General features: G+C 30.9%; 2 protein-coding genes across 2 annotated transcripts; both read left to right on the forward strand.

Moving 5' to 3' along the window:
• The first annotated feature begins 18191 nt into the window (after positions 1-18191).
• On the forward strand, positions 18192-19980 carry LOC105249821. The gene is made up of 2 exons (XM_020026999.2): positions 18192-18828; positions 19378-19980. Exons 1-2 carry the CDS (start codon positions 18683-18685, stop codon positions 19829-19831), a joined length of 600 nt encoding a protein of 199 aa, XP_019882558.2. The 5' UTR covers positions 18192-18682; the 3' UTR covers positions 19832-19980.
• A 3380-nt stretch (positions 19981-23360) lies between these two features.
• Positions 23361-26698, forward strand: LOC112638822. The gene is made up of 4 exons (XM_025411149.1): positions 23361-23463; positions 23695-23998; positions 24561-25379; positions 25919-26698. Exons 1-4 carry the CDS (start codon positions 23361-23363, stop codon positions 26382-26384), a joined length of 1692 nt encoding a protein of 563 aa, XP_025266934.1. The 3' UTR covers positions 26385-26698.
• The last annotated feature ends 752 nt before the right edge of the window (positions 26699-27450 follow it).

The following is a 27450-nucleotide window of genomic DNA, read 5'->3' on the forward strand; positions in this document are numbered from 1 at the left end:
CGACGAGACGATTCTCTATCGCGGCCTGGAATCGCGTCGAGGCTACAGGAACAAGTCTGCGGGATCCTTGGCCAACTTTTCGCGCAAACAATTGCGAAAGTGCGTGGCGAATGACGGCTCGGAAACTCGTTTCGACAGCGTCACGATCGGGCCTCTCGCTCGTGTCCTCGATTCTGGCCATGTTTTCAGATTATTAGATCAATGTGTTTATTTAGGGCACAGTCTGCTTTCAAACGTTGCATGTGTGTTCAGCTGTTATTTGAGGAAGAATTGCTATTTCCTGTATAATCTTCTTTTCATTTACTTTTTTAAATTTAATTAAAATAAATTCACCTTTTTCCTCGTTTCGTATCATCGATGTCGTTTAATCTATCTGCAGACAGATGTCGACTTAGATACGAGACGATATTCCTGTGAGATCGATAGACCTCTGACATTAAAGACGAACGTAAACAATCTTGGAATCACAAGGGTTTCGAAGTATATTTATGAAATATGTTTCCTTACCAATATCCTCAGGAGATGCGGTTGATAATAGGGGAAAAAGTAAGTTTACTTTTTTTTTCATTGGAAATTTTTTCCTATCTTGGATTGGTTTCATATCGCGCAACCGTCGAATCAATTTTACGGTACGATACCGTTCGATGATTCTAAAAGTTGTTACTCATCTTCGGTCTCGGCATCGCGATCAACTTAATGCTTATTTCCTGGACACGACGTTCCTGGGAATCGGAATTCTCGAGGCCGCGCGATCTCAGGGGCGAAGTTGTTTCAAGCCGGTGCAGGGCCGGTCGCTCGACCGGCCACGTTTTTTGTCCGACGAGTCGTCGTCCCTGCGCGACGGCTGTATCGAAAGATAGAGAGAAAGCGAAAGAGAACGAGAAGGAGAGAGAGAGAGAGAGAGAGAGAGGCCCAGAGAGCGAGAGCAGTCCTGACAAGAAAGTAAAATGCGAGTAATCTGAGCACACCGATTCATCTCGCTGCGCGGATCGATGCCATCGCGTGTCGATCGAGGAGCGCATTTTCTCCTGAAAAAGTCGAAACGCCCCAGTGCACTTAAATTAATTCGTTCGACCTATCCTTTGTAGGGAAAAAAAAAGAAATTACGCACTTCTACGAAGAAAAGGGGTATCGAGATTAATTTGTTTACGGCCAAGATAGCAATCGAGAACGTTAAGGAATCTATTTAATTGCGACCACTTGTATTTATTCCACCTGAATTTAGATCTTTAAAAAAGATTTGGCTGATACATTGCTTTATTTGTATGATTGTATTTTTTTATTAAGAACAAAATTAATACTTTATCGAGTAATGGATGGAAATGATAATATTTAAAATTTTTCTGTTATATATTTGTAAAATTAATTACTTGTTTATTTTTAACACGATACATATAAATTTTATTGTAGGTTTATTTTATCTTAAAACGTTCCAAATATTTAATAAAAAATACTTATGTACGATAATTTTTTATAGTTATCTATAAAATACTCGGTATCGTTTAAAATGTATATTCCTTATTTTGTAAAATAAAAAAAGAGAAAACTCATTTTTTATATATAGTGTTAATTTTTATTTTTTTTATATATAGTGTTAATTTTTATATATAGTGTTAATTTTTGCGGCTAATTAAAGATGTTTTGTATGTACAATCCCAGCAAAAAGTAGCTGAAAATAAATATTGACGAATATCCACTTTTAGTGTATTTTGAGTATCAAAAATTGCGTAGAATATTACAATTTGATTTTAGCTGCAGTGCAGAGATATATTTTTTAATATTTATTGCGTTTTTACTGAAATATTCCGAATTTTGTTAATCGAAATGATTAACTTTTGGCAGAGAATTTCGCCTTGTGACAGATACATGGCTAACTTTATTCAATTATATTTAATATCTTTTTAACCAGTTAGTACTTGTATAATATTATTTGACTAAATATTTCCTCTGTATCTAAACTTTTGCAAATTTTAAACAAATTCTGAATATTATTTCCATGTGTTTTTGTCATTTGAATCGACGTGGATATACGTTTCCCATAAGAACACATGTTAATTCGGTGCAAATTAAAATCCTTATAACTTGTGAATGCTTTAGTGAATCGATTTAAAAATTGTACTAAAAATTTTAAACATATGTAAGGATACATTCTGTACAATTTTCATTAAATTCTCAATATTTTGAAAATAAGTACAAAACATCCTTAAAAAGAAATAGAGATTGGAAATTTAACCATCGTTAACATTAACATCGACACCCATGTGTCTCGTTGAAAATCGCATCAATTATGCCCCATTACTTTGCACCGCATCTTTCACGCGCGACCGAGAAGAAGCGGAGGGCTCGTAAATTTTCGAAATTAAACGGCCGTCGAAGCGCTGGAAATTAGACGACAGGCGGCGAAGGGGGAAGAGCCCCGCTCGGGTCGGGGGACCGTGGGATGGGTGGACCAAGGTCTCTTCTCGCGAAGTTCCGAAGGACCCTTCGTCCTTCGGGAGTGTCTTGGAAGAGAAGACAGCGGCGGATAGTCCCTAACGAACTTATCCCGAAGGCTGAGTGCTGCCTCCGGCGCGGCTGGAGACGTACACTCGCGTTTCCGTTTCATAGGCGTACTTTATTTTCAATATATATCGTAAGACAATTTTGGAGAAACTTCTATCCCGACATAGGTACACATACTATAAAAAATGTGCATGTAAATATAGCAATTGCGAAATTTGGATATCGAGTGGAAATATATATATATATATATATATATATATATATATATATAATTATTAAAGAAAAATGTTTTTATTTTTTCAATTATTAAAGAAAAAATCCAGATATATAATTATTTAAAAAAAAATAAGATACAGTGAAATATAACATTTTTAGAAATATATGTATAAACATACATGTAGATATCTAGGAATAAAAGTATAGATACACATATTCGTTATAAAAAAGTGTAATTAAACATAGATAAAAATGATGGGTTAAAAATGCCCAGCTGTGCACGAAAAAAAAATTGAAATTATCTCTATGAAGGAGACGAAACATTTGAAATATGCGCCTATGCGGCGTACTTTCGCACGATACTCGAAAGAGGAAGAAAAAGAGGATGAAGGAGGGAAAACGGACTCCCGTGGAAGAAAACTCACTTTCCGCTTCGAATCAGTCGGTTCCGCGCACATCCCTTTCCTTCGTCAAAGTCGGAGAAAAACCGGCGGGAATTCGTGCACCGAAGTACGAAGGAAGGAGCAGAGGGTGTGACGAAGGGGTGACGTATCCGGGAAGAGAGGAAAAGACTGACCGGCTTGACCTTTATACAAACGATCTCCTCTCGTGCAGGAAGGACGAGGCGTAACATCGATTCGCACGTCGGAGGCATAGATTACGATCCACCTTATCCTCCCACTCCCCGCTCGATTGCGCGCTTGTGGATAAATGGCTGGGACGACCGCTTCATTCTTATCCGAATTAATGCGAATTTATCGACGAACGCGTGTATGTATGCATGTATTACGGCCGATAACAACACAACACAGGGCGGGACACGAATCTCTGTACCGTTTCATTTCGCCATAACTCTCGAACCTCTGAAATTATCCTCTTCAAAAGGATGTATGATGGTTATTCGTCATTCCCGGGAGAGGGGATTGAAAATCGGTACATGAATCTGTGTACGCGTCATGTACGAGCGAATTCAATTGCACACAATGCTGGTAAAATAATACTGTATTAACGCCCATTCAGACCTGAATTTTTTCTGTAATGTAAAAAATTATTGAATTAATTTTTATTGATGCTAAGGGTTTAAAACGACGAGATATATATAAATATTTTTTTCGAGATATGTATATTTTTTTTTCCACCGAGAGATCGCAGGGAAACTAATTCTAAAAAATAACTATTTCAAACGATTTTAAAGTTTTTGTGCATAATTATGCACATAGGGTCTGAATGGGTTAATTATACATTGTTGCTATATTATATCAACATTTTTGAGATTTTGTACAAATTAATTAAGAGAGCTTTTCTTGAAGGGGGTGTTCTTTCATAATTCAATGAAAACATCATTTTTCAAATATATCTTTTCGATGCTGACCCTGATAATATTCTTCTTTAAAGACCGTAACAATAACGCGACACATATGAATGATCGCGTGACTTTTTCATATTGGTATCACGCCGCGGGAATGTCGTTATCGCGCTTAATCTTAACGCAAACACACGCGTGCAAACTTGTACGTGTCGACTAAATCGTCGCCCGGTTCCTACCGGTTTAATCACCACCTTACGTCACTTATAATTAATACGATACAATACACATCGACGCCATTCGTGGGCCGACGCGCCTCTCGCCTTCCCTCCCATTCCACTTGTTCTTCCCCCCCCGACCGTTCCAAATGACCGTTCCTTCCCGACCGTCCCATTTATCCAGCTGATGACTGTTCACCGTGCTTGACAACCGTTTTCATCGCGTGCGCTGTTTCGAAACGACACTGCAATCGGCAGCGCTAATGAGCCCCATCGCGGAAAAAAGGAGGGCGGCGGGGAATTAAAGCGTGGCACAATTTCCTCGCTAAATGCTCACGCGAGTTTACTCGCCTTCTACTCTGTGCGTTCCCCGTAAAACGGTTCGAGATACAAAGTCAGTGCTCTCTCGCGAACGAAGGAGAAGAATGCAACTCTCCGAGAGAAGCGCCTTACTTTGCTTTGTATCTCGGAGCATTTACCGCTCCGAAGGAAGCGTACAGTCCGCATTTTAATAATGTGCAGAACAAACGAGAAGCACGGTAAGATTGCGGTAATGATGGGGATCGAGAGGTTAATTTACCGTAAAAAGTGCCCCCTTTTCCGGTATATGACTCGTCGCTAAGATTTTCGAGCACGATAATTCTCTAATTTTGTGGATAAATGATTGAAATTTATGAGGGAAAGAAATTTTCTTTTAGAATATTTTTTAGACATATTATATGCATATGAAAGAGTATATTATCTACATATGAAAGGAAATTTTTACATAGATTTATGTATTTTTTACACGTGAAATATAATTTTCTGATGTATGACTCGCCGCTAAGATTTTCGAGTATGATAATTCTCGTTAATTTTGTAGATAAAGGATTGAAATTTATGAGGGAAAGAAAGTATGGGACATTTAGAATATTTTTTGGACACATTATATGCATACTCTACATATGAAAAGAAATTTTTACATACGATTTATATATTTTTTACACGTGAAAAATATTATAATTTTCTGGTGTATGATTCGCCGCTAAGATTTTCGAGCACGATAATTCTCGCTAATTTTGTGGATAAATGATTGAAATTTATGAGGGAAAGAAAGTATGGGACATTTAGAATATTTTTTGGACACATTATATGCCTACTCTATGTATAAAAAGAAATTTTTACATACGATTTATATATTTTTTACACGTGAAAAATAATTTTCTGATGTATGACTCGCCGCTAAGATTTTCGAGTATGATAATTCTCGTTAATTTTGTGGATAAATGATTGAAAATTATGCGGGAAAGAAAGTATGGGACATTTAGAATATTTTTTGGACACATTATATGCATACTCTACGTATGAAAAGAAATTTTGACATATAATTTATATTTTACAAAATAATAAAAAATAATTCTACGATTTATATGTTTGCAGGATATGATGTATATCTACTTTACGAGGCGTCGACGGAAGATATGCATCTTTTGATGGATAAAATGAAAGGTGACCATCGAGGCGAGACAAAAATCGCGAGAAGCGCGAAAAGTAACGCAACCGAAATGGAATCGCGATGCTCCGATTCTTCTTTCAGACGACTTTTCCCTCACGACGGTCACGGTTCGGTCGCCACCCTTAAAATTATCCCGTATAAAAAACGAGCTCTGAAAGAGCCGGGGAAGCAAATGCGATCGAGGGACGAGTTTGCCAAACTTTTCCAAATCTCCGGGCGTAACGTCTTCTAAAAATATAAGAAGATAAATTCGTAAATTAAACATTCCTCCCTTAACATATTTCTCTGCGGATTTCATCCGCTTTCGCGCTAAAAGATCTTTGTACAAAAAATTGATATTACGATATCGCTATTTGCAATTAAACTGAATGAAGAAATTAATAGCGAAAAAAGGATATATCGATATAAGCGGATCTTCTCGTCAGGATTTAGTCTCAGACGAACTGAATATTCCGCGAACGAAATCGAGACCTCCAACCGGATGTGCAACGGCTTTTTCATCGATCAATAATTTTCATGGCGCATCGCGGCGCGCCTTTCTTCGCAAACGTATGCCTGCGGAATGCATAAGAAGAATGGGTATAGGCGAAGCGACCGTCGAGCTCTCTATCCGGCGCACATTCATCGTTGTAAGACCAGGCGATGCGCATCCAGCGTTCGAGAGCTGCGATCCCGTAAAAATGCCACAACGAAGCCAAGGGCGGACTATCGCGGTAACCTGCACTCGCCACTCTGCAGCAAATGTGCGGTATATAATCTCATTACAATGAACTCGCCTTCCGAGGCTTTCGCAAAACTTAATCTCATTTCATGTATACGCATCTTGCGTTTTTTTATAATAAAGTCTCATTCGAATTTTACATTTTTTACATATATAATATTTTATTACATCAAATCATATTTATGTGTCATTATAGATATAAATATAATTTTCAATTATATTATATTATATTGAAATATTATAATAATTTCCATTTACCTATTTGATTGATTTTAATTTAGATTTATCATGAAAATTCGATTTTATGACACTGTCACTTTTATTCACTTTTTTATAACAAATAAAATAATTAAATTTTTTTCTATAACAAATAAAATAAATTTCTTTTTATAATAAATAAAATAAAAATGTCCCTAAAATAATGTATATTTCCGTAACAATTGGAAAATAATAACAAGAAACTCAAGATTCAATTCTCTCTGCAATTGTAAAAATACAAATAAATATATTCATTTATATTTTACAAAAAAGTTACGTGCGTATCCAGTTATTATATTATCCAAATCCAAATTACAGGAACAATAATTTTCATGCAAGCTGAAAACTGGATCGCGTACATCGGAGGGAGTTAATACGCGACCGCGACTTTCGATTTTCTCTCCGCTTTCTCGAGGAAGCTCGAGAAATCTGCTTGCGTAGCGGCCGGATATGAAGCTCGTTACCGGTGGCGAAGATCCGCCCGTTCCCTCGTAAATCCGCCTTCGATCATCCTTGCGGTACGCACGCATAATACGAGACGTGCCTCCCCCCCCTCTTACTTCTGCCGAGTCGATCCTGTAACGTCGAGCGAATTCTCTATGCGTGACTGACGTATAGAGTTACGCACGGCGCATTCCCGCATTCCTAGGGTACACACAGATGAAATTCGATATCGTTTGCGTCGAGGACCGAAGACGACGGCGCGAGACGAGAGCAAGAAACGCGAGGGCAGGATCGACGCGTCGATCGTTATCGCTTATGGCATCCACGTATGGCTGCACTTGTCGAACCGCGCGGGCAAACTAATCAGAGCTAATCAGATTGCCTCCCTTTCTTCCTACCCTCTCCTCCCAGCCCCCCGCCTTCCCACCCCATCGTCATCTTCGCCGCAGCATCCGATCTCACCGAGACTTTTTTGCGACGCGCGTCTCGAGTCCCATCCCCCGATTCTTGCCCTTCTGCTCACTCGGCGCGTTCCGTCCGAATTTTTATCGCGCTCCGTGATGCAGAAACAGGATGCAGGAAGGAGATTAACATACGTTTTACTGTTTGCAACGCCCGCGCGCTGCCCTCGAAACGTATTATGTGCCTATCATTTCATTTTTGAGAATAATGAATGCTTCGAACAATGGAAAATAACGGTAAATTTCGAAGGAGAAAGCTCCTCCAATCGATTATATAACCGGTCACTATAAAGGTTTCTATAAAGGAAAATTAGTCTAATCTTTATTTTCTTATATTCGTAAGAAAGATTGCCATCACTTATACAACACAGCAATTTTTATATTTTCGCAAAATATAATAAATAAAAAAATGTAAAGTTTTATTTAAAAATAAAATTTTAAGGATGTTTTGTATGTACAATCCCAGCAAAAAGTAGCTGAAAATCAATACTGACGAATATATCCACTTCTGGTGTATTTTGAATAAGAAATTGTGTGGAATATTACAATTTGATCTTACAGTGCAGAGATATATTTTTTAATATTTATTGCGTTTTTACTGAAATATTCCGAATTTTGTGAATCGAAATGATTAATTTTTGGCAGAGAACTTCGCCTTGTGACAGATACATGGCTAACTTCATTGAATTATATTTAATATCTTTTTAACCAGTTAGTACTTGTATAATATTATTTGACCAAATATTTTCTCTGTATCTAAACTTTTGCAAATTTTAAACAAATTCTGAATATTATTTCCATATATTTTTGTTATTTGAATCGATATGATTATACGTTTCCCATAAGAACATATGTTAATTCGGTGCAAATTAAAATCCTATAACTTGTGAACGCTTTAGTGAATCGATTTAAAAATTGTACTGAAGATTCTAAACATATGTAAGGACATTCTGTACAATTTTCATTAAATTCTCAATATTTTGAAAATAGGTACAAAACATCCTTAAATATACACGAGATGTAAAATGCGCCAAATGGAAAAAAAACAAATAAATCAAGATATAAGGAATTATTATACACTGAGAAAAATCATTTGATTTGTACCAACAAGACGTATATGATTGAAGGCATTTTGATTAAACCAAACAAAAATTTCTAGTTATCATGATAAGACTCGATTTTTTATAACTAGAACGTTTAATAGATTTTACTATAAGGATTTGATTAGTATTTTCTGGTTCGATCTATAAAATTTTTTGTTACATTAATTTCTTTGCTTGCTGTTAGGCGGCGAGCTACTCTTAACTTAACTCGTGTTCAATATTTGCTATGAAATGTATATAAAGAACTAGTATTAACATTAAATCCAAAATATATTTTTTTTCTCTTACGAGCAGTAGTACCAGAAAGAAGACGCTAGCTCTCTGATTGTTTGAGCTGCATCCTCTTCTTATATCACTGTTTATCAGTTTAATTTCTAACAAACTAAATTAATTTAAAATAATTTATTCAATAATCTGGATTGAATTTATGCAATAATCTTGTTGGAATTCAGAATATTAAACAGACTTTTGAGATTAGATGGAAAAAATTTTAGGTGACTTGGTGCTGACGAGTTTAATATTATTAACCAGAAAATTTGGTAAATTTAACAGGAAGAAATTAATCAGATTCATCTGGTAATTCCTACAAGAATTCTGGTTCGTTCATTTTCCAACACAGACCTACCGGTTGAATCTACCAGAATTCTAATTAATGCAACCAGATCTTTTTCTCAGTGTATGATTAAGAAGAAGACGATATTATAAAAATGAGTAACGAGGAGCATGTATGTAAAACGGCCGAGATATCGAGGTTATTGAGAGAAATCGTGCGATTCTTTTATTCGCGCGAGACATCACTTTTCCGCGATCGTTGTAAATTAGAGCACGTTAATAAAAAGCTGAAAGGTTAGCAGGCGGCGAAAAGAGATCTGGCCGATCGACGTCGCTTTTTTCTCCCACGCGAATAATAATCCACATGCGAAACAATCCCTGTGACACGTTTCTCACGATAATCCGCTCACACACAATGTGGGTTCGCATTTAAGTGAAAGCCGACCTGCTTGCATCGCGATGCGCACGATCGCGTTCATAGATCGGAAAATTGAATCTTATTTTCATCTTTCCATCAACGACAACACCAAGCGTTGTTATTTTCAGCAAAACGGCGCATGACACATTTCGAAGACAAATTACGGGTCTCGCGTTGCGATCCACTTTCAACTCAACTTTCGAAGAAAAACAAGCAGTCCTCAGAACTACGAAACGTGGTTGATGTCTGACATCATAACAACCATAATTTTGTAAATACAAAAAAGCGACCGCTCAAGTGCACTTGTCAGGAGAATGGAACATTTTACCGCTACACGCAAGAACGAAATTAATAAAGTAGAAAATTAAAATAGCAGAATCGACAATGTTCGTATCAGAAAAGAAAACTAATTATAAGATTTTGAATTAGAATGTAAATTTCTATAATTTTGTTTCTATTATAATAAAAATTATGATAGAAAGTAATAATGAAATCATATCTAAGCAATGAATAATTTTTACATTTTTCAATCATCAAAGTAGGTATTTAAGAGAAATTGAAAAAATTTTAACAATACGAAAATAGCAAAAGACTTTACGACTCGGCTCACTAATCAAATTATAATGACATACATACATTTACACAAGAATCCAAAATTACCAGAAATTATTTTCCATAAGTAACAGTAAAATAATTAAAAACAATTATAAAAAATAATTAAAAACAAAAATAATTTATCAATCAATATTATTAATATTATTAATAATAATAATAATAATAAAGACGCAATTATAATTGCAATCGCGACTCTTTAATGTTGAATTTACCGTCAATTGACGGTATTAAAATATTATACATCATTCATGGCGCAAAAGGGTCAGAGTACCGCCGCAAAAGGGATAATCCCTTTTCCATTGTGCGGTAGCTTAAACTCGCCGACCTTACGAACGTGAGTATTCAAAAGCGCGTGGAAAATCGTGCGGACGCGTATGTCGACGTTAAGCCGCAATTATACGTCGGGCTTAATCGTCGGCGATTGAGCTAAACGGCCGCGATTTTTGTGCTCTTTATGCGAGCCGATATCTGCGATTGCCCTCGGTGTATATTTTACAATTCTGTATCCCCCGAGTCGACGATCGAACGCGTGGGACGTACGAGTAGTCGAGCAGGATGGAGAGGCTGGGTCCATTTTTATCGTCTTCCGTCTTCCACGAGACTTGTCGCGCTTCATTCAAGTGCATCACGGATGTATATAGAAAAACAGAGTGAAAAACAGCAGAGAATTTTATGTATCTGGCACTAACGGAGGATAAATATAAAAGTAATTTTTTTCTACGTTTAAAATAAATAAAATAAATTAATAAAATTAAATATGTAAATATGTAGAAAAATAATAATTTAAGTAATTTATAATTGAATGTCTTTTTTAAAAATTATGCGCTTTTATGTTAAAATATTAATTAGGTGATGATTTAAGAAATAGTTATGAAATATATTTTTATTTTTATTTACATTAATTCCTCCCTTTTCATCGAAAATCATTTTCAGGCTGAAAACAAAATTTTAACGTCTAGTGTGAAATTTCAGAAATGATCAAACTTGTGAAATGTAGCTGTCAGGGATAAACAAATAAATGGATGCGTACAAGATTATATTTTGAAAGACGAAAAGAAGGATAAAGAGACACAAAGGCATGATGTGATTATTCGGAAAGAAGATATAAAGACGAGGCGCGCAAAGCCCGTTCCAGCACCATTAAGCCTATAATGTCGGTGTTTTATTAGATTATATCGCGTTCTCTCTCGCACGCGAGGTACAATGCTTTCGCGACTACAAGACCGGAAGAATGCGACAGCAATCCGGATGATACGAGTCAAGCGGAGGAAAGGGCGACCATACCAGGAATGTTATCCCGCGAAGGATCCCATTCTACGCAATGTCCGGCAGTAACGCGGAGAATTACGGACGCAAAAGCCAGAGCGCGAAAAAGCATCCGGTCGCGACGGGAGGAGATATGATGTACTGCGCTAATAACCGAACCCACCGGTGGCTGCGGCGGATCCTAACGATGTTTTAAGCCGTAATTAATTTACTGCCCGACCCCTTACCTAGGTACGCTGGCGATCCAGCTGGCGAGGCGCGCGCGCTCCCTTAAATCCCCTTGTGCGCCCGCGGACGGTCAATATCGACGATTCCTTCCGTATTCCGGTGGGCGATCGCAAAACGCCCCGTCATCGTATATGCGCGCAATATCTAGCATGGCTTTTAAAAACAAATTTTCCATCGATTGATCGGATGGCACACGATATTTTTAAATCGATTCACTAAAGCGTTCACAAGTTATAAGGATTTTAATTTGCACCGAATTAACATGTATTCTTATGGGAAATGTATAACCACGTCGATTCAAATGACAAAAACACATGGAAATAATATTAAGAATTTATTTAAAATTTGCAAAAGTTTAGATACAGAGGAAATATTTGGTCAAATAATATTATACAAGTACTAACTGGTTAAAAATATATTAAATATAATTGAATAAAGATAGCCATGTATCTGTCACAAGGCGAAATTCTCTGCCAAAAGTTAATCATTTCGATTAACAAAATTCGGAATATTTCAGTAAAAACGCAATAAATATTAAAAAATACATCTCTGCACTGCAGCTAAAATCAAATTGTAATATTCTACACAATTTTTCATACACAAAATACACCAAAAATGAATATTCGTCAATATTGAGTTTCAGCTACTTTTTGCTGGAATTGTACATACAAAGCATCCTTAAATCTGTACAAATATCCATACAAATTTTTCTTTCTGATATTTTTGTTCAAAATTTCTTTAAAAAATTTTTTTATACTTTCTAAAATAAGTTTTATATATATATAAGCTTTTTCTAATGCTTTTCAATGATACGAAATCTAGAGTTAATGCTAGATTTGCAAATTTATTGGAAAAACAATCAATAACTTTATTTATCAAATAAACATTTTTCACTCGCATAACGTGTTCATTTCTTCATCAAAGCTACAATAAAAAAGCTACAATAAAAAGAATATGCAATTGAATGCTGAATATTGAATATTTTATCAAGACCATAAATGTGTAAACAAAGATAGATGTATATTTATAATATAATTTTAAACGCATAATTCATAACACGCGTCTTATCAGCAAATTGCTTGCAATATAAAAGCATCGTCGAAGAGAATTTAAAAAAAAAAATTGCCCCAGGTTTTTCATATTTTTTTTTTTTAAGGAACAGATACCCTGACTTAATTATCGCGCAATAATATTTATTATCTCGATCTCCAACGAATTTCCCGCGCGATAATCTCTATTGAATCGATGATAACTAACATCCCGAGTTGCGCACGCGATGTTGAATTTCTTAGGTCGATTCGTGGCCGCTAATCTTTCGCCACGCGGTCCATTCTACATCGCGGCACGAAATGAATGCTGCGCGTGAACGCGCGATCATCTCCGTTCACGCGGAATATCTAAATAGCGATCAGTTCGTACGCTAGGTGGGTAGATAGATAGGTAAGTAGATAGAGATAGTTGAGTACACATATCCACAAGCGTGTGGGCGTGAGTGGTCGCGGTTTTCTCCTCTCCCCCTCCCCATAAACATATTGCGTCCGGTCTTTTCTCACGGCACGCTACCTTGCTTGCGCTTGCGTGTATCTATACGCGACACATGTCTATCCGCTGCATCTGTGCGCGTGCATCGACGGCAAATTCAAATAGGATAGCGAAAAAGGAGGGGAACAGAGAGAGAGAGAGAAATTAAGGAGAGAGAGAACCGATAATAAATTTGTATATGTAACGAACTATTTAAAAAATACGATATTAAACCTGCACCAACATTTTTGCATTCCTATCCAATAAATATGAACATGATGGAAATATTGCAACAATTTTTTGTATGTAAATAAATCAATATTATAAAAAGACACAATGTAAAATTTACGGTAACATTTAACAAGGAAGTAATTCTTTCAATATTATTGAAACACTCCAGAACTGTACTAATATATTTACATTAGATCGCATTAATATTTATATTTGTACCTAAAGTTAAATATCTTTTATACGATTTATCCTTTTTTCATATCAGTTTTTATATTCTTTGTAATTTTTTTGTTGAAATAAATTTCTTTTTGTACTTATTGATATATGATCCACAGTGCAAAGCAGATTCCATGTTAACGTAGAGAAGATTTATTAGTTGTATAATAGGGAAATATTTTAAGAAAACTAAAAAGGCAAAATGCAGTTTTTGTGCAGCTTTATCTCTTTAAAAAAAAGTTTTAAATGATATATATACAAGTTAAATCCAGTTATCAGAATAATGACTCAAAATATTGAAAGTAGTAATGTATGATACGAAATGATATAAGTGGGTTTTTTTATGATTAATGTGAAAATGCAATAAACTAATGTATTAATGTATAATGTAACAAAATTTATGAAAATATAAAAGATTTTCGCATACATAGATATTTCAATATTTTAATGAAATATAAAGCAAAACTTATAGAGACATTTGAAGCAATTTTTTTTTAATTTAATAAAACATATATTCGACGTTTATCACATCATTTATCAATGTATTCTCGATAATCAAATCTACAAAATAAGAGAAATGTAAATTCTATGAATATTCTATTATCTACTTTGAATCGTTATTAAATGTACATTTGTTTGCGAATAATCACATAAAGTTTAAAAGTTTGATATTCCTCACAAATATTACAAGTATTTTTTAATTAGATATTATAATATTATGAATATTTTATATTACAATTTTATAGATATGTAAATATATATTATATTTATATTGAATAAGATTATAAATCTTTAAATACAATTCAGCAAATATTATAATCATATTTGATAATTCAAATTTTGTCATTAATTTATAATTTAATTGTAATTAATAATTTCTAAAAATAAATTTCAATAATTGGACACAAGAATCTTTCTTGAAAAAAAATCAAATTTTATATTATTGATATCTACATGCTTTTGAATTCTTAGATATTTAATAATAATGATGACAATAATAATGATAATTTTGATTGATATGAATCAAAATGTTACACATTAATGAAAAATTTTATAATCCTGATTATTACAAGTTGTTCCTGATTATTACAAATTGCTTAAATTTAATTTTTTTTCTGTACATAGTATATTGAGTAATTAAAATTTAAAGTTCAAGTTTTTTCAATAGTAATGATATAGATATCAAAATAAGCTACAAAAGGCTGTACTGCACCAATCAGCCCGTATAATAATACATAACATTTTAATCCTAATTTAAATAATTTTGTTTAACAGAAGAGTTTTAATATTTTAATGTACAATTATACATTTTGCGTGTTTTAATGTAACATAAAACAATTTTATAAAATAAAAATCGAAAAGCAAATCTAAATTTCTTAATTAGGTGCTAGATATGCTAGATATGCTAGATATGCTAGATGTCAGGCACCTGAGGTTTTATATATGTACATATATCCGTCATTTAATGTGTCTGAAGCTGGCACAACAATCTACGAATTTAAAAAAAATATTAAGAGTTCTGATAGCACTTTTCATAGTTCTATAATTCCTGATCAAAATTAAAAAGAGTTCCGTATTTATTATATTAAAAAATCGAAATCGAAAAAATGTGCCAACTTCACGAGAATCTAATACGATACCTTTCCCTCTAATCTATAATTATAGATTTTGTAGGTCAATTTTTCGCATATGTGTATTATAATAATTAAAAAAGATGTGTATATTTATATATTATATTTATATTAACATATTGCAACATGATTGTGTAGAAAAATAATATAAAAAATTCAGCTTTTATGTACATGTTCAAAAAAATAATTTTCCTCTTATAACATATATATGATCTTTGACACATCAATCAAATATCATGCTAAAAATATAATATAGGGATTTCTTATTATAAAATATTAATAAAGAATAATGTGATATTTATATTATAATAGAATTTATACACTTAGACTTAGATGAACAGAGAGAGATTATTTTGGATCACATCAATACATGGAAAATCGAGAGAGAGAGAGAAAGAGGGAGAGAGAAAGGGAGACATTTAAGAATAAATTTTTATATATGAGTAATTAACTATTTAAGATACGATATTAAACTTGCGCCAATATTTTTCACTTAACCAATCAATATAAACGTGGTAGAGAAAGTGCAACAAATTTTTGTAACTATAGATAAATTAATATCATAGAAAGACACACAATCTAAAATTTACGACATTTTCCAAAGAAATAATTCTTTCAAAATAATGAAACATTTGATTGGCTGTAAAAAATCGATGTATATACTTTTTAAAATTAAAACCAACAGCGATAAATTACAAAAAATATAAAAAATAGTAAGAAAAATTTATGAAGATATTATTTATTTCATTTGATTGTTTTTTTTTTGATATATATACTTCATATACATATATAAAAATGCTTCATGAAGACAGAAATCCTATTAAATTTAGATATCAATACCTATAGGAAAAGCAACATATTACGATATGTGCATAAATTAATTTCTAAAGGTCTTTCTATTCTCTTGTGCATATAAATCCGCATGTAAAATTCAAACGTTTAATATTTGTTTCACAAATATTATTCAAAAGACAAACATATCGCGTTTGACAACTGTTATAAATATTAAAATCAAATTCATTTAACTAATAATCAAAATTAGTTATAATATTAGTTATAAAATTAGATAATTATTATATCTAAATATAATAATTCAAAAATTTGTCATTTACTTATAATTCGAATATAATCAATAATTTTTAAAACTAAAAAAGTGAATATATAAGTAATCGGGCATAAATTTTTTAATTCAAACAATATAATTCAATAATACTTGAGTTCCTTATGAATAAATTTCAATTAAAAATTTTAAATAACAATTTTTATCTATTAATAATACAGAAATGATTAAAGAAAAGTTATTATTGAAAAATTATTATGTAAAATGAGAATTTCTCGTTTGAAATCTTATTTTGTTTTCAGTAGTAGACGATCTGTAGTGCCAATAAGATGGCCAACTTATGGAAATGGAATTTTTTCACGTTAAAAAATATACATACGACCACATGTATACTTTGTGATGAAACTTTCAGTGTACAAGTATCTAATGGAAAATTATCAGATTATTTAATAAAACAACATAAAATAACGGAAATAAATAAAAAAATTTTAACTGAAAATTAAAAAAATAATTAAATGCTAAGAAACAGTTGCGGCCTATTTTGCGTCGAATATTTATGTAATTTAAATGAGGAAGTACTGAAAGATATATTTCAAGGAATAAAATCCAAATATAAATTCAATAATGCGGATGTGGAGGCGAATATCTATTCTTCCTTTTATATCCAAATATTAAACCAGTAACTCTCGCTTTACTGATCAACGAACGACAGAAATCATCCATGACAATGGCACGTGGACGAGAAAAATATGTGAGGTGCAAGTGGCTGGGTCGGGAATCGAACCCAAGTTTTTCCCTTTCCGGGAAACTGCTCTAGACCACTGAGCTATCCGGACTTCACACCTAATGCGGCTATTTAACACAATTATATGCGACTCCAGAGTGGTATTGGTATTTTGCTCGATAAATGCAATGTCGATTGCCATGAAGGATCTATGAAAAGGTCGCTCGCTGACCAAATAAGGTGATATATTTTTAGCTGGTACTGTAATTCAAACAAGATTTTCTAATATTAATTAAGCAATTTTTATTTTTTATTCTGTGCAGATCATCAGATTTGAGCGTAGAAATGTACATATAAGTAATCGAGTAAAAACTTTTTAATCCGAAAAATAATTAAAGACTTGAATTGTTACGAATACTTTAATTAAAAATGCTAACAAAGTAATAATTTTTATATATTAATGGTACAATGATTAAATAAAAATTGTTAAATTGAGAATTTATTATTAAATTGAGAATATTGAATAACATATTTTTTAATATTAATTATTGTATTTCTATTGTTTTAATCTTTATGAAATATTATTATCTTATATAATGAAAGGCAAATTATTTAAAAATTCGAGCTAAAAGTTTAATAGGTTCAAAAATTCAATAACAGATATATAAATTTAAAAGTAAATTTAAAAAATTTTATGTTATCGATTTATCGATTTATCGATGTTAAGCGCGTTTACATTATAATTTTAATTTTTAACGACTTTAATTACGGTATATATAAAAATATTGATATCTTTGACGAGAATTTCTTCACCCATTATAAAATAATATTATTAAATCAATACACACACAAAGCAGGCATGTTAGCCAGATTTAGATAGTCTAGCAATGTTTATATTTATACAATCATATGTCTTTATGACACCAGTTTCTATATTCTTCGTATTTTTTCTTGAAATCTCATTTTGTATTTAGTAATATACGAACTGTGACATAGAGGATATCATGTCGCCAAAAACTAAATATACGTATACAAAAGGTATCAAAAATTGGATATGGGATTATTTTTCGATAAAAGATAGTATAAGTTTATCGACATGCGTTATTTGTGGTACAAAAAGGGTCCATGGAAAGTATAATTACGATATGGAAAAAATATATAGTCATTTATCTACTATGCATACGGAAATTTATAAAGAAATTGAAAAGATAAGAAGTAAAGAATGGGAAGTGTTCTTTGAAAAGGTGCCATGCTCAACTGATACAAGAAGCGTTAATGTAAAATGCAAACTATGTGATCAAAATCCATATGATATAAAGCTTCGACTATACATGCGTTGCGATACTATGGAAACACATTTAAAATACGTACATAACGTTACGGTAAATGAATGGAGAGATCTTAAAAACTAGCGAGACGCGATCCTAACCGAAACGTATTATGACCTGATTGAGGAATATGAAGATCAAAAGATAGAATCGATCAAAAAAACAAAAATGTGTAAGAAATGTAAACATAAGTTTCCATATAGTAATCTATGCATCATGCTCAAGCATTTTATTCAATATCATCCATCCGACATTACCTTCGGACGCGCTTCACCTTCGAAACTATATTTACCTTTGGATATACTACCAAACGGGTAAGAAAACGGCAAAACTCAAATTTTATTAATTTACCTATTTTGAATCATTTATAGATACTATTGCATGATAATAACAAAAGAGAATCATGGATATAAAACTATAAAATTCATATATTTAGCACACACAGTATGTATTTACGATAAATATTTGGTATATATATTTGAGTCAATTTAACTTATTATTAGGTGTTACCGCATAAAAATATTTATATATTACATATATAAATAAATATAAAATTTATTAGTTTAGTATTTCGATAATTGAGAGAGAGAGAGAGAGAGAGAGAGAGAGAGAGAGAGAATTTGTGAAACTTTATGTAAATATAAATTGTGAATATAAGTATAAAGAATTTCTTTTTAAATAATCGACCGAAAATTTTGGTTTTTTGATATCAAATTTTTAAGAATACTCAAGTTTTTGATAATATTTTAATAATAAAAGTATTTTTTGACATTAAAAAATAATAGTTGAAAAATTTAGTGATATATAATTGAAGCTATATTTTATAGTATTAATTAATACAATTATTTTTTATGTTCTAACAGATTACTTAAATCGAATGAGATTGAAGCTATTGTAAATTCTGATGATGCAATGAGGAGCAGCAGTCCATCAATATCTGGTCGATCTGATGTCCTGTCCAGTCTGATGGAAGATATTTATGACTTGTATATTAATTATTGGTCAACAGAAGATGTAGATGCTGCACCGACCATGAATCCACAGTCACCAACATCTGACCTTTTTGATAGCAACCTTCAAGAACTTATCAATGAACGCTGTCAAGAGTTACAATCATCATCTCATCATTCTGATGACCTCCTTCCGATGCAAGAACATGCCAGTTACAAGGAAACTGATAATTCGCCAACAGAAGATGTAGATGCTGCATCGACCATGAATCCACAGCCATCAACATCTTCTGGCCGTTTTAAAAGCAGCTCTGGAAAACCTTCCAGGAAAATCAGTCAAAATGCAAGCAGTGACGAAGATGATTAGTGATATTGCACGAAGCAACACCATAACATCGCTTCAACATCTACACACACAAGTTCGGCCTCTAGATTTGATTTCTGATATTTTAGTATCATTATATTGTAATCAAGACACTCGATGTTCTCCTGTTTATATTATTGAAAGTATTGAAAAACAATGAAAACAATGAAAAGAATTTTTAACATTCAAACCATTGACATCTGAATAGATAGACGGAACATTAACTATCGATTAAGACGAGAAGGGCTTTAATCGCTGATAATCGCGGTAATGGGGAATTCTATGAACTTCAGTTGAATTAGGTTACTCCCGATAATGAACGGTTAATAATTCGACTCCAACTTCTTTCATTAACATCAAAGTTCTGCTCACATGCATTGTGCGAAGTTGTGTTGTGACTAATGTTATATTATTTTTATATTTATTTATATTATTTAATATATAACATATATATTAAATAATATTAATAAATAATGTTAATAATATAAATAAATAAATAAATAAATATATATATATATATATTTATTTATATTTATATATTAAATAATATATATAAGTAATATATATATATATATATATATATGTATACATACATACATACATATACATGTGTGTATATATGTATATTTTATATATTATTTAATATTATTATTGTCATATTATTTTTATATTTAACGACGTTAGCGATTTTCTTCAAATAAACACTCTTTAAACATTTCTGCGAAAATCTAGTTGAGAATCGATGATGTCAATGGAATCGTCATGTAATGTCAAATTGTGCCGAATAGTCGAACGCTCACGGAATTAACCGAAATTCATGCACTCCCCCTTTACTGCAATTATCAGTTACTTCTATCAAAAGGTTCCGTCTGTCTATTCAGATGTCAATGATTCAATCAGACTTATAAATCTTGAAGGAGATGATCAATATCGTAATATCGCTACACATCAATTAACCATCAGCAGTTAATTTAAACAAAATTCTGATTTTGATTAGATCATTGTTTTTGATAGCTTTCATGAGTTTGATTTGTTAAAACATTAAGAATAAGTGAGAGAATTAATGTGTTCTTGATGAATAATCATTTTTTTGTGCCATTATTTTATCTTTTAAATATAACATATTCATAATTGTATCCATTGTTTTTGACGAATATATAATTTATTAATATCATCTATTTATCAAGCAAAGATTTTAAGTTTTTATATTGTTTTATATTGTTTATATCATTTATATTTATAATTTATTAGATATAGATACAAACACAAACACAAACACAAACACAAACACACACACATACACACGCAAGCACGCACGCACGTATATATACACACGCGCGTGCGTGCTATACACATCATCATACACACACACACACACACATATATTATGATCTATTATTAATTCTAGAAGAATAGTTTTTTAAACGTATTGCATGAACAAATATATTTATAAATCAGTAGATTTTTGTATTCAATTTGTAGAAAATTGTATCAAAAGTGTAGTAAAAATAATGTAAAATTGATGTAAATATTTAAATTAAATGGTATTTTTGATAAGCATAATATTGTACCTTTTTAATTTATAATTATTCCAATACGCACTTAAAAGTTTTTTACATATGTATAATATTCGATTAATATATTTATTTCTTCTTATCATTATAATGTTTTATGCTTTGATGGAACTAATTTCGCTAATTTCAAACTATTTTGCGGTTTTTAGTCATGTCTATTGTAATACTTACGATTGTGAAAATTTTTATAGAATATTTTTTTAATTGATGATTATTATCGGCACAAAATTAGTAAACTAATAAGTTTAGTACCTAATTATAAAAATTAAGATACATTAGACAGATTTAGATAGAAGATTTAATGCTAAACTATGCGTATCCATATTTACATTTATATACAAAATTATTCATTTTAATCTGTTTCTTTTTTTTATTATCTTCTATAATCTTCATTATAAGTTTTCGTATTTATAGAGTACTTTATTCCCTTCGAAAGGAATATATATTTAAAAAATACATAAAAGTTCATCATATGTTATATTCATGATAGTAATATCTCAATAAAAAATTAGATATAACAATATGAGACAACATTAAATAACCTTGCTAATATTTTTCATTTAACCAATAAATATGAACATAATAACGTATTGCAACAAATTTTTGTAGATATGGGTAAATTGATATTATAGAAATTGAATATACACAATAATACTCAATGTAAAATTTACGATAAAACATTCTCCAAGAAAATAAATTTTTCAACATAATGAAGCATTTGATTGATGTACTCTTGTTAAATGGATGCACTTTTTAATTAAAATCAAATCCACAGCGATAAAATAATAGGAAAGGCAATACTAAATTTCATAAAAATATTATTAATTTATTTCTTTGAATTTCTCTTTGATATATACGTCATGTACATACATATGTATATAAAAATGCACCCCGTAGATGAAAATGACTTAACACATAAATTTAGATATCAATATGTACAGGGAAAACAACATATTACAATACATGCATAAATTAATGGGTTAAGGCTTTTCTATCTTCTTGTGTATATAAATCTATATAAAATTTAACCGTTATTTGCTCAGTTATTGCACAAATATTATTCAAAAGACAGACATGTCGCGTTTGGCAAAAATGTTGTAAATATTGGAACCAAGTTCGTTTAGCTAATGCTTTATCTAGATAAAACGATTAAAAAATGTCATTTAATTATAATTCGAATGTAATTCCCCACTCTCAATAATTTCTAAAATTGAAAAAATATAGAAATGTACATATGAGAAATCGAGTAAAACTTTTTTAATCGGAATAATAATTAAAGGCTTGAATTGTTACAAATATTTTAATTAAAAATTCTAGCAAAGTAATAATATTTATTTATTAATACAGAATGATTATAGAAAAATTGTTGATACAGAAATGATTATAGAAAAATTGTTAAATTGAGAATTTATTATTAAATTGAGAGTATGGAATCACAAATTTAATATTAATTATTGTATTTCTATTGTTTTAATCTTTATTAAATATACTTGAAAGGGAGATTATCGAAAAATTCAAGCTGAAAATTTAATAATAGGTTCAAAAATTCAATAACAGATATATAAATTTAAGAGCAAATTTTAAAAATATTATATTATCGATTTTAAGGGCGTTTATATTATAATTTTAATTTTTAACGGTTTTAATTATCCACAGTATAAATAAAAATATTAATATATTTGACGCGAATTTCTTCACCTACAATATTATAAAATAACATTATTAAATCAATATATACACAATATTATAAAATAACATTATTAAATCAATATATACATAAAACAGGCATGTTAGGCAGATTTAGAGAGTCTAGCAATATTTGTACACAATCATATCATATGTCTTTACGCGACCTTTCCTTCTTTCTTATAGACACCAGTTTCTATATTCTTCGTACTTTTCCTTAAATTCTCATTTTGTATTCAGTAATACACGAACTGTGATACATAGCGGATATCATGTCGACAGAACATGGAACGTCAAGATCCACCAAATATTGGGCATGGGATTATTTTTCGATAAAAGAAGACAGTATAAGTATATCCGTATGCGATATTTGTGGTACAGAAAAGAAGCATATAAAGTTTGTAAACGATATAAAAAACATGAATAGTCATTTATCTACTAAACATGAGGCTTTTTATAACGAAATTTTTAACAAAAAAAGAATCATTTGGGAATCGCATTTCAAAAGGGTGCCAACTAGTAAACATAGTACAAGAAGCATTAATATAAAGTGCAAACTATGTAAGTCAAATGATCCATATAAGATAAAGCTTCGAATATTCATAGCACCCAGAACTATGGAAACACATTTAAAAGACAAACATAACGTTACGAAAAATGAATGGGAATGTCTTCAAAACTGGCGAGACACGAACCTAACCAAAAAGTATTATAACCTGACTCAGGAAAAGGGAGAATTGATCAAAAGAACAAAAAAGTGTACGAAATGTGATCATGAGTTTCAACGTAGTAATCTGTGCATCATGCTAAAGCATTTGATCCAAGTTCATAACTCCGACATTACCTACGGATCCGATTCACCTTCGGATGAAAATAAACTACGTTTACCTTTGAATATACTACCAAAAGAGTAAGAAAAACGGCAAAACTCAAATTTTATTAATTTACCTATTTTAAATCATTTATATATATACTATTTATATATACTATTGATAATAAGAAGAGAGAATCATGGATATAAAACTATAAAATTCATATATTTAGCACACATAGTATGTATTTACGATAAATATTTGGTATATATATTTGAGTCAATTTAACTTATTGTTAGGTGTTACCGCATAAAAATATTTATATATTACATATATAAATAAATATAAAATTTATTAGTTTAGTATTTCGATAATTGAAAGAGAAAGAGAGAGAGAGAGAATTTGTGAAACTTTATGTAAATATAAATTGCGAATATAAGTATAATGAATTTCTTTTTAAATAATCGACCGAAAATTTTGGTTTTTTGATATACAATTTTTAAGAATACTCAAGTTTTTGATAATATTTTAATAATAAAAGTATTTTTTGACATTAAAAAATAATAGTTGAAAAATTTGATGATATATATTGTATTATGCATATAAGTGAAGCTATATTTTATGTATTAATTAATACAATTATTTTTTATGTTCTAACAGATTCAACAGAAATCCATCGAATGATCCTGTAGATCCTGTAGATCCTGCAAATCCTGTAGATCCTGTAGATCCTGTAGATCCTGTAAATCCTGTAAATCCTGTAGATCCTGTAGATCCTGTAGATCCTGTAAATCCTGTAGATCCTGTAGATCCTGTAGATTCTGATGTTACATCGAGCAACAATCCAGAGCCATCAGTAGAACGAGAAAGAGCAGCTCGCAAAAGTTGGATACAGGATTATTTTTCGATAAAAGACGACAGTTTAAATTCGACATGCGATATTTGTGGTATAAAAAAGGCCCATAAAAGGAATTATTTAGATATGAAAAAAATATATGGACATTTATCTACTATGCATACGAAAATTTATGAAAAAATTGAAAAGGAAAGAAGTAAAAAATGGGAATCGTTTTTTGAAAGAGTGCCATGCTCAACTGATAGTACAAGAAGCGTTAATATAAAATGCAAACTATGTGATCAAAATCCATATGATATAAAGCTTCGAATATACATGCGTTACGATATGGAAACACATTTAAAATACGAACATAATGTTACGGTAAATGAATGGAGAGATCTTAGAAACTGGCGAGACGCGAGCCTAACCGAAACGTATTATGACCTGATTGAGGAAGATAAATATCAAAAGATAGAATCGATCAAAAAAACACAAATGTGTAAGAAATGTAAACATCAGTTTCCACGTAGTAATCTATGCATCATGCTCAAGCATTTTATCCAAGCTCATCCATCCGACATTACCTTCGCACTCGTTTCACCTCCGAAAATATTTTTACCTTCGCATATACTACCAAACGGGTAAGAAAAACGGCAAAACTCAAATTTTATTAATTTACCTATTTTGAATCATTTATATATACTATTAAATGATAATAACAAAAGAGAATCATAAATATAAAACTATAAAATTCATATATTTAGCACATATAGTATTGTATTTACGATAAATATTTGATATATATATTTGGTATATATATTTGAGTCAATTTAACTTATTGTTAGGTGTTACCGCATAAAAATATCATTACATATATAAATAAATATAAAATTTATTAGTTTAGTATTTCGATAATTGAAAGAGAGAGAGAAAGAATTTGTAAAACTTTATGTAAATATAAATTGTGAATATAAGTATAAAGAATTTCTTTTTAAATAATCGACCGAAAATTTTGGTTTTTTGATATCAAATTTTTAAGAATACTCAAGTTTTTGATAATATTTTAATAATAAAAGTATTTTTTGACATTAAAAAATAATAGTTAAAAAATTTAGTGATATATAATTGAAGCTATATTTTATAGTATTAATTAATACAATTATTTTTTATGTTCTAACAGATTACTTAAATCGAATGAGATTGAAGCTATTGTAAATTCTGATGATGCAATGTCGAGGAGCAGCAGTCCATCAATATCTGGCCGATCTGATGTCCTGTCCAGTCTGATGGAAGATATTTATGACTTGTATACTGATTATTGGTCAACAAAAGATGTAGATGCTGCATCGACCATGAATCCACAGTCACCAACATCTAATCTTTCTGATAGCATCCTTCAAGAACTTATCAATGAACGCTGTGAAGAGCTACAATCATCATCTCACCATTCTGATGACCTCCTTCCGATGCAAGAACATGCCAGTTACAAGGAAACTGATAATTCACTAACAGAAGATGTAGATGCTGCATCGACCCTGAATCCACAGCCATCAACATCTTCTGGCCGTTCTAAAAGCAGCTCTGGAAAACCTTCCAGGAAACGCCGTAAAATCAGTGAAAATGCAAGCAGTGACGAAGATGATTAGTGATATTGCACGAAGCAACACCATAACATCGCTTCAACATCTACACACACAAGTTCGGCCTCGAGATTTGATTTCTGATTTTTTTAGTATCATTATATTGTAATCAAGACACTCGATGTTCTCCTGTTTATATTATTGAAAGTATTGAAAAACAATGAAAACAATGAAAAGAATTGTTAACATAATTCAAACCATTGACATCTGAATAGATAGACGGAACATTAGCTATCGATTAAGACGAGAAGGGCTTTAATCGCTGATAATCGCGGTAATGGGGAATTCTATGAACTTCAGTTGAATTAGGTTACTCCCGATAATGAACGGTTAATAATTCGACTCCAACTTCTTTCATTAACATCAAAGTTCTGCTCACATGCATTGTGCGAAGTTGTGTTGTGACTAATGTTATATTATTTTTATATTTATTATATTATTTTTAAATTTATATATATTATTTAATATATAACATATATATTAAATAATATTAATAAATAATATTAATAATATTAATAAATAATATTAATAATATTAATAAATAAATAAATATAAATAAATATAAATAAATATATAAATAAATATATAAATAAATATATAAATAAATATATAAATAAATATATAAATAAATATATAAATAAATATAAATAAATATAAATAAATATATATATATATATTTATTTATATTTTTATTAAATAATATATATAAGTAATATATATATATATATATATATATATATATATGTAAACATACATAAATATACATGTGTGTGTGTATATGTATATATATGTAGATATGTATACTTTATATATTATTTAATATTAGTATTGTCATATTATTTTTATATTTAACGACGTTAGCGATTTTCTCCAAATAAACACTCTTTAAACATTTCTGTGAAAATCTAGTTGAGAATCGATGATGTCAATGGAATCGCCATGTAATGTCAAACTGTGCTGAATAGTCGAACGCTCACGGAATTAATCGAAATTCATGCACTCCCCCTTTACTGCAATTATCAGTTACTTCTATCAAAAGGTTCCGTCTGTCTATTCAGATGTCAATGATTCA

The sequence above is a fragment of the Camponotus floridanus genome, unplaced genomic scaffold (assembly GCF_003227725.1).
Source record: "Camponotus floridanus strain SB8 unplaced genomic scaffold, Cflo_v7.5 scaffold38, whole genome shotgun sequence".
In the NCBI taxonomy this organism is placed as follows: Eukaryota; Metazoa; Arthropoda; class Insecta; order Hymenoptera; family Formicidae; genus Camponotus; species Camponotus floridanus.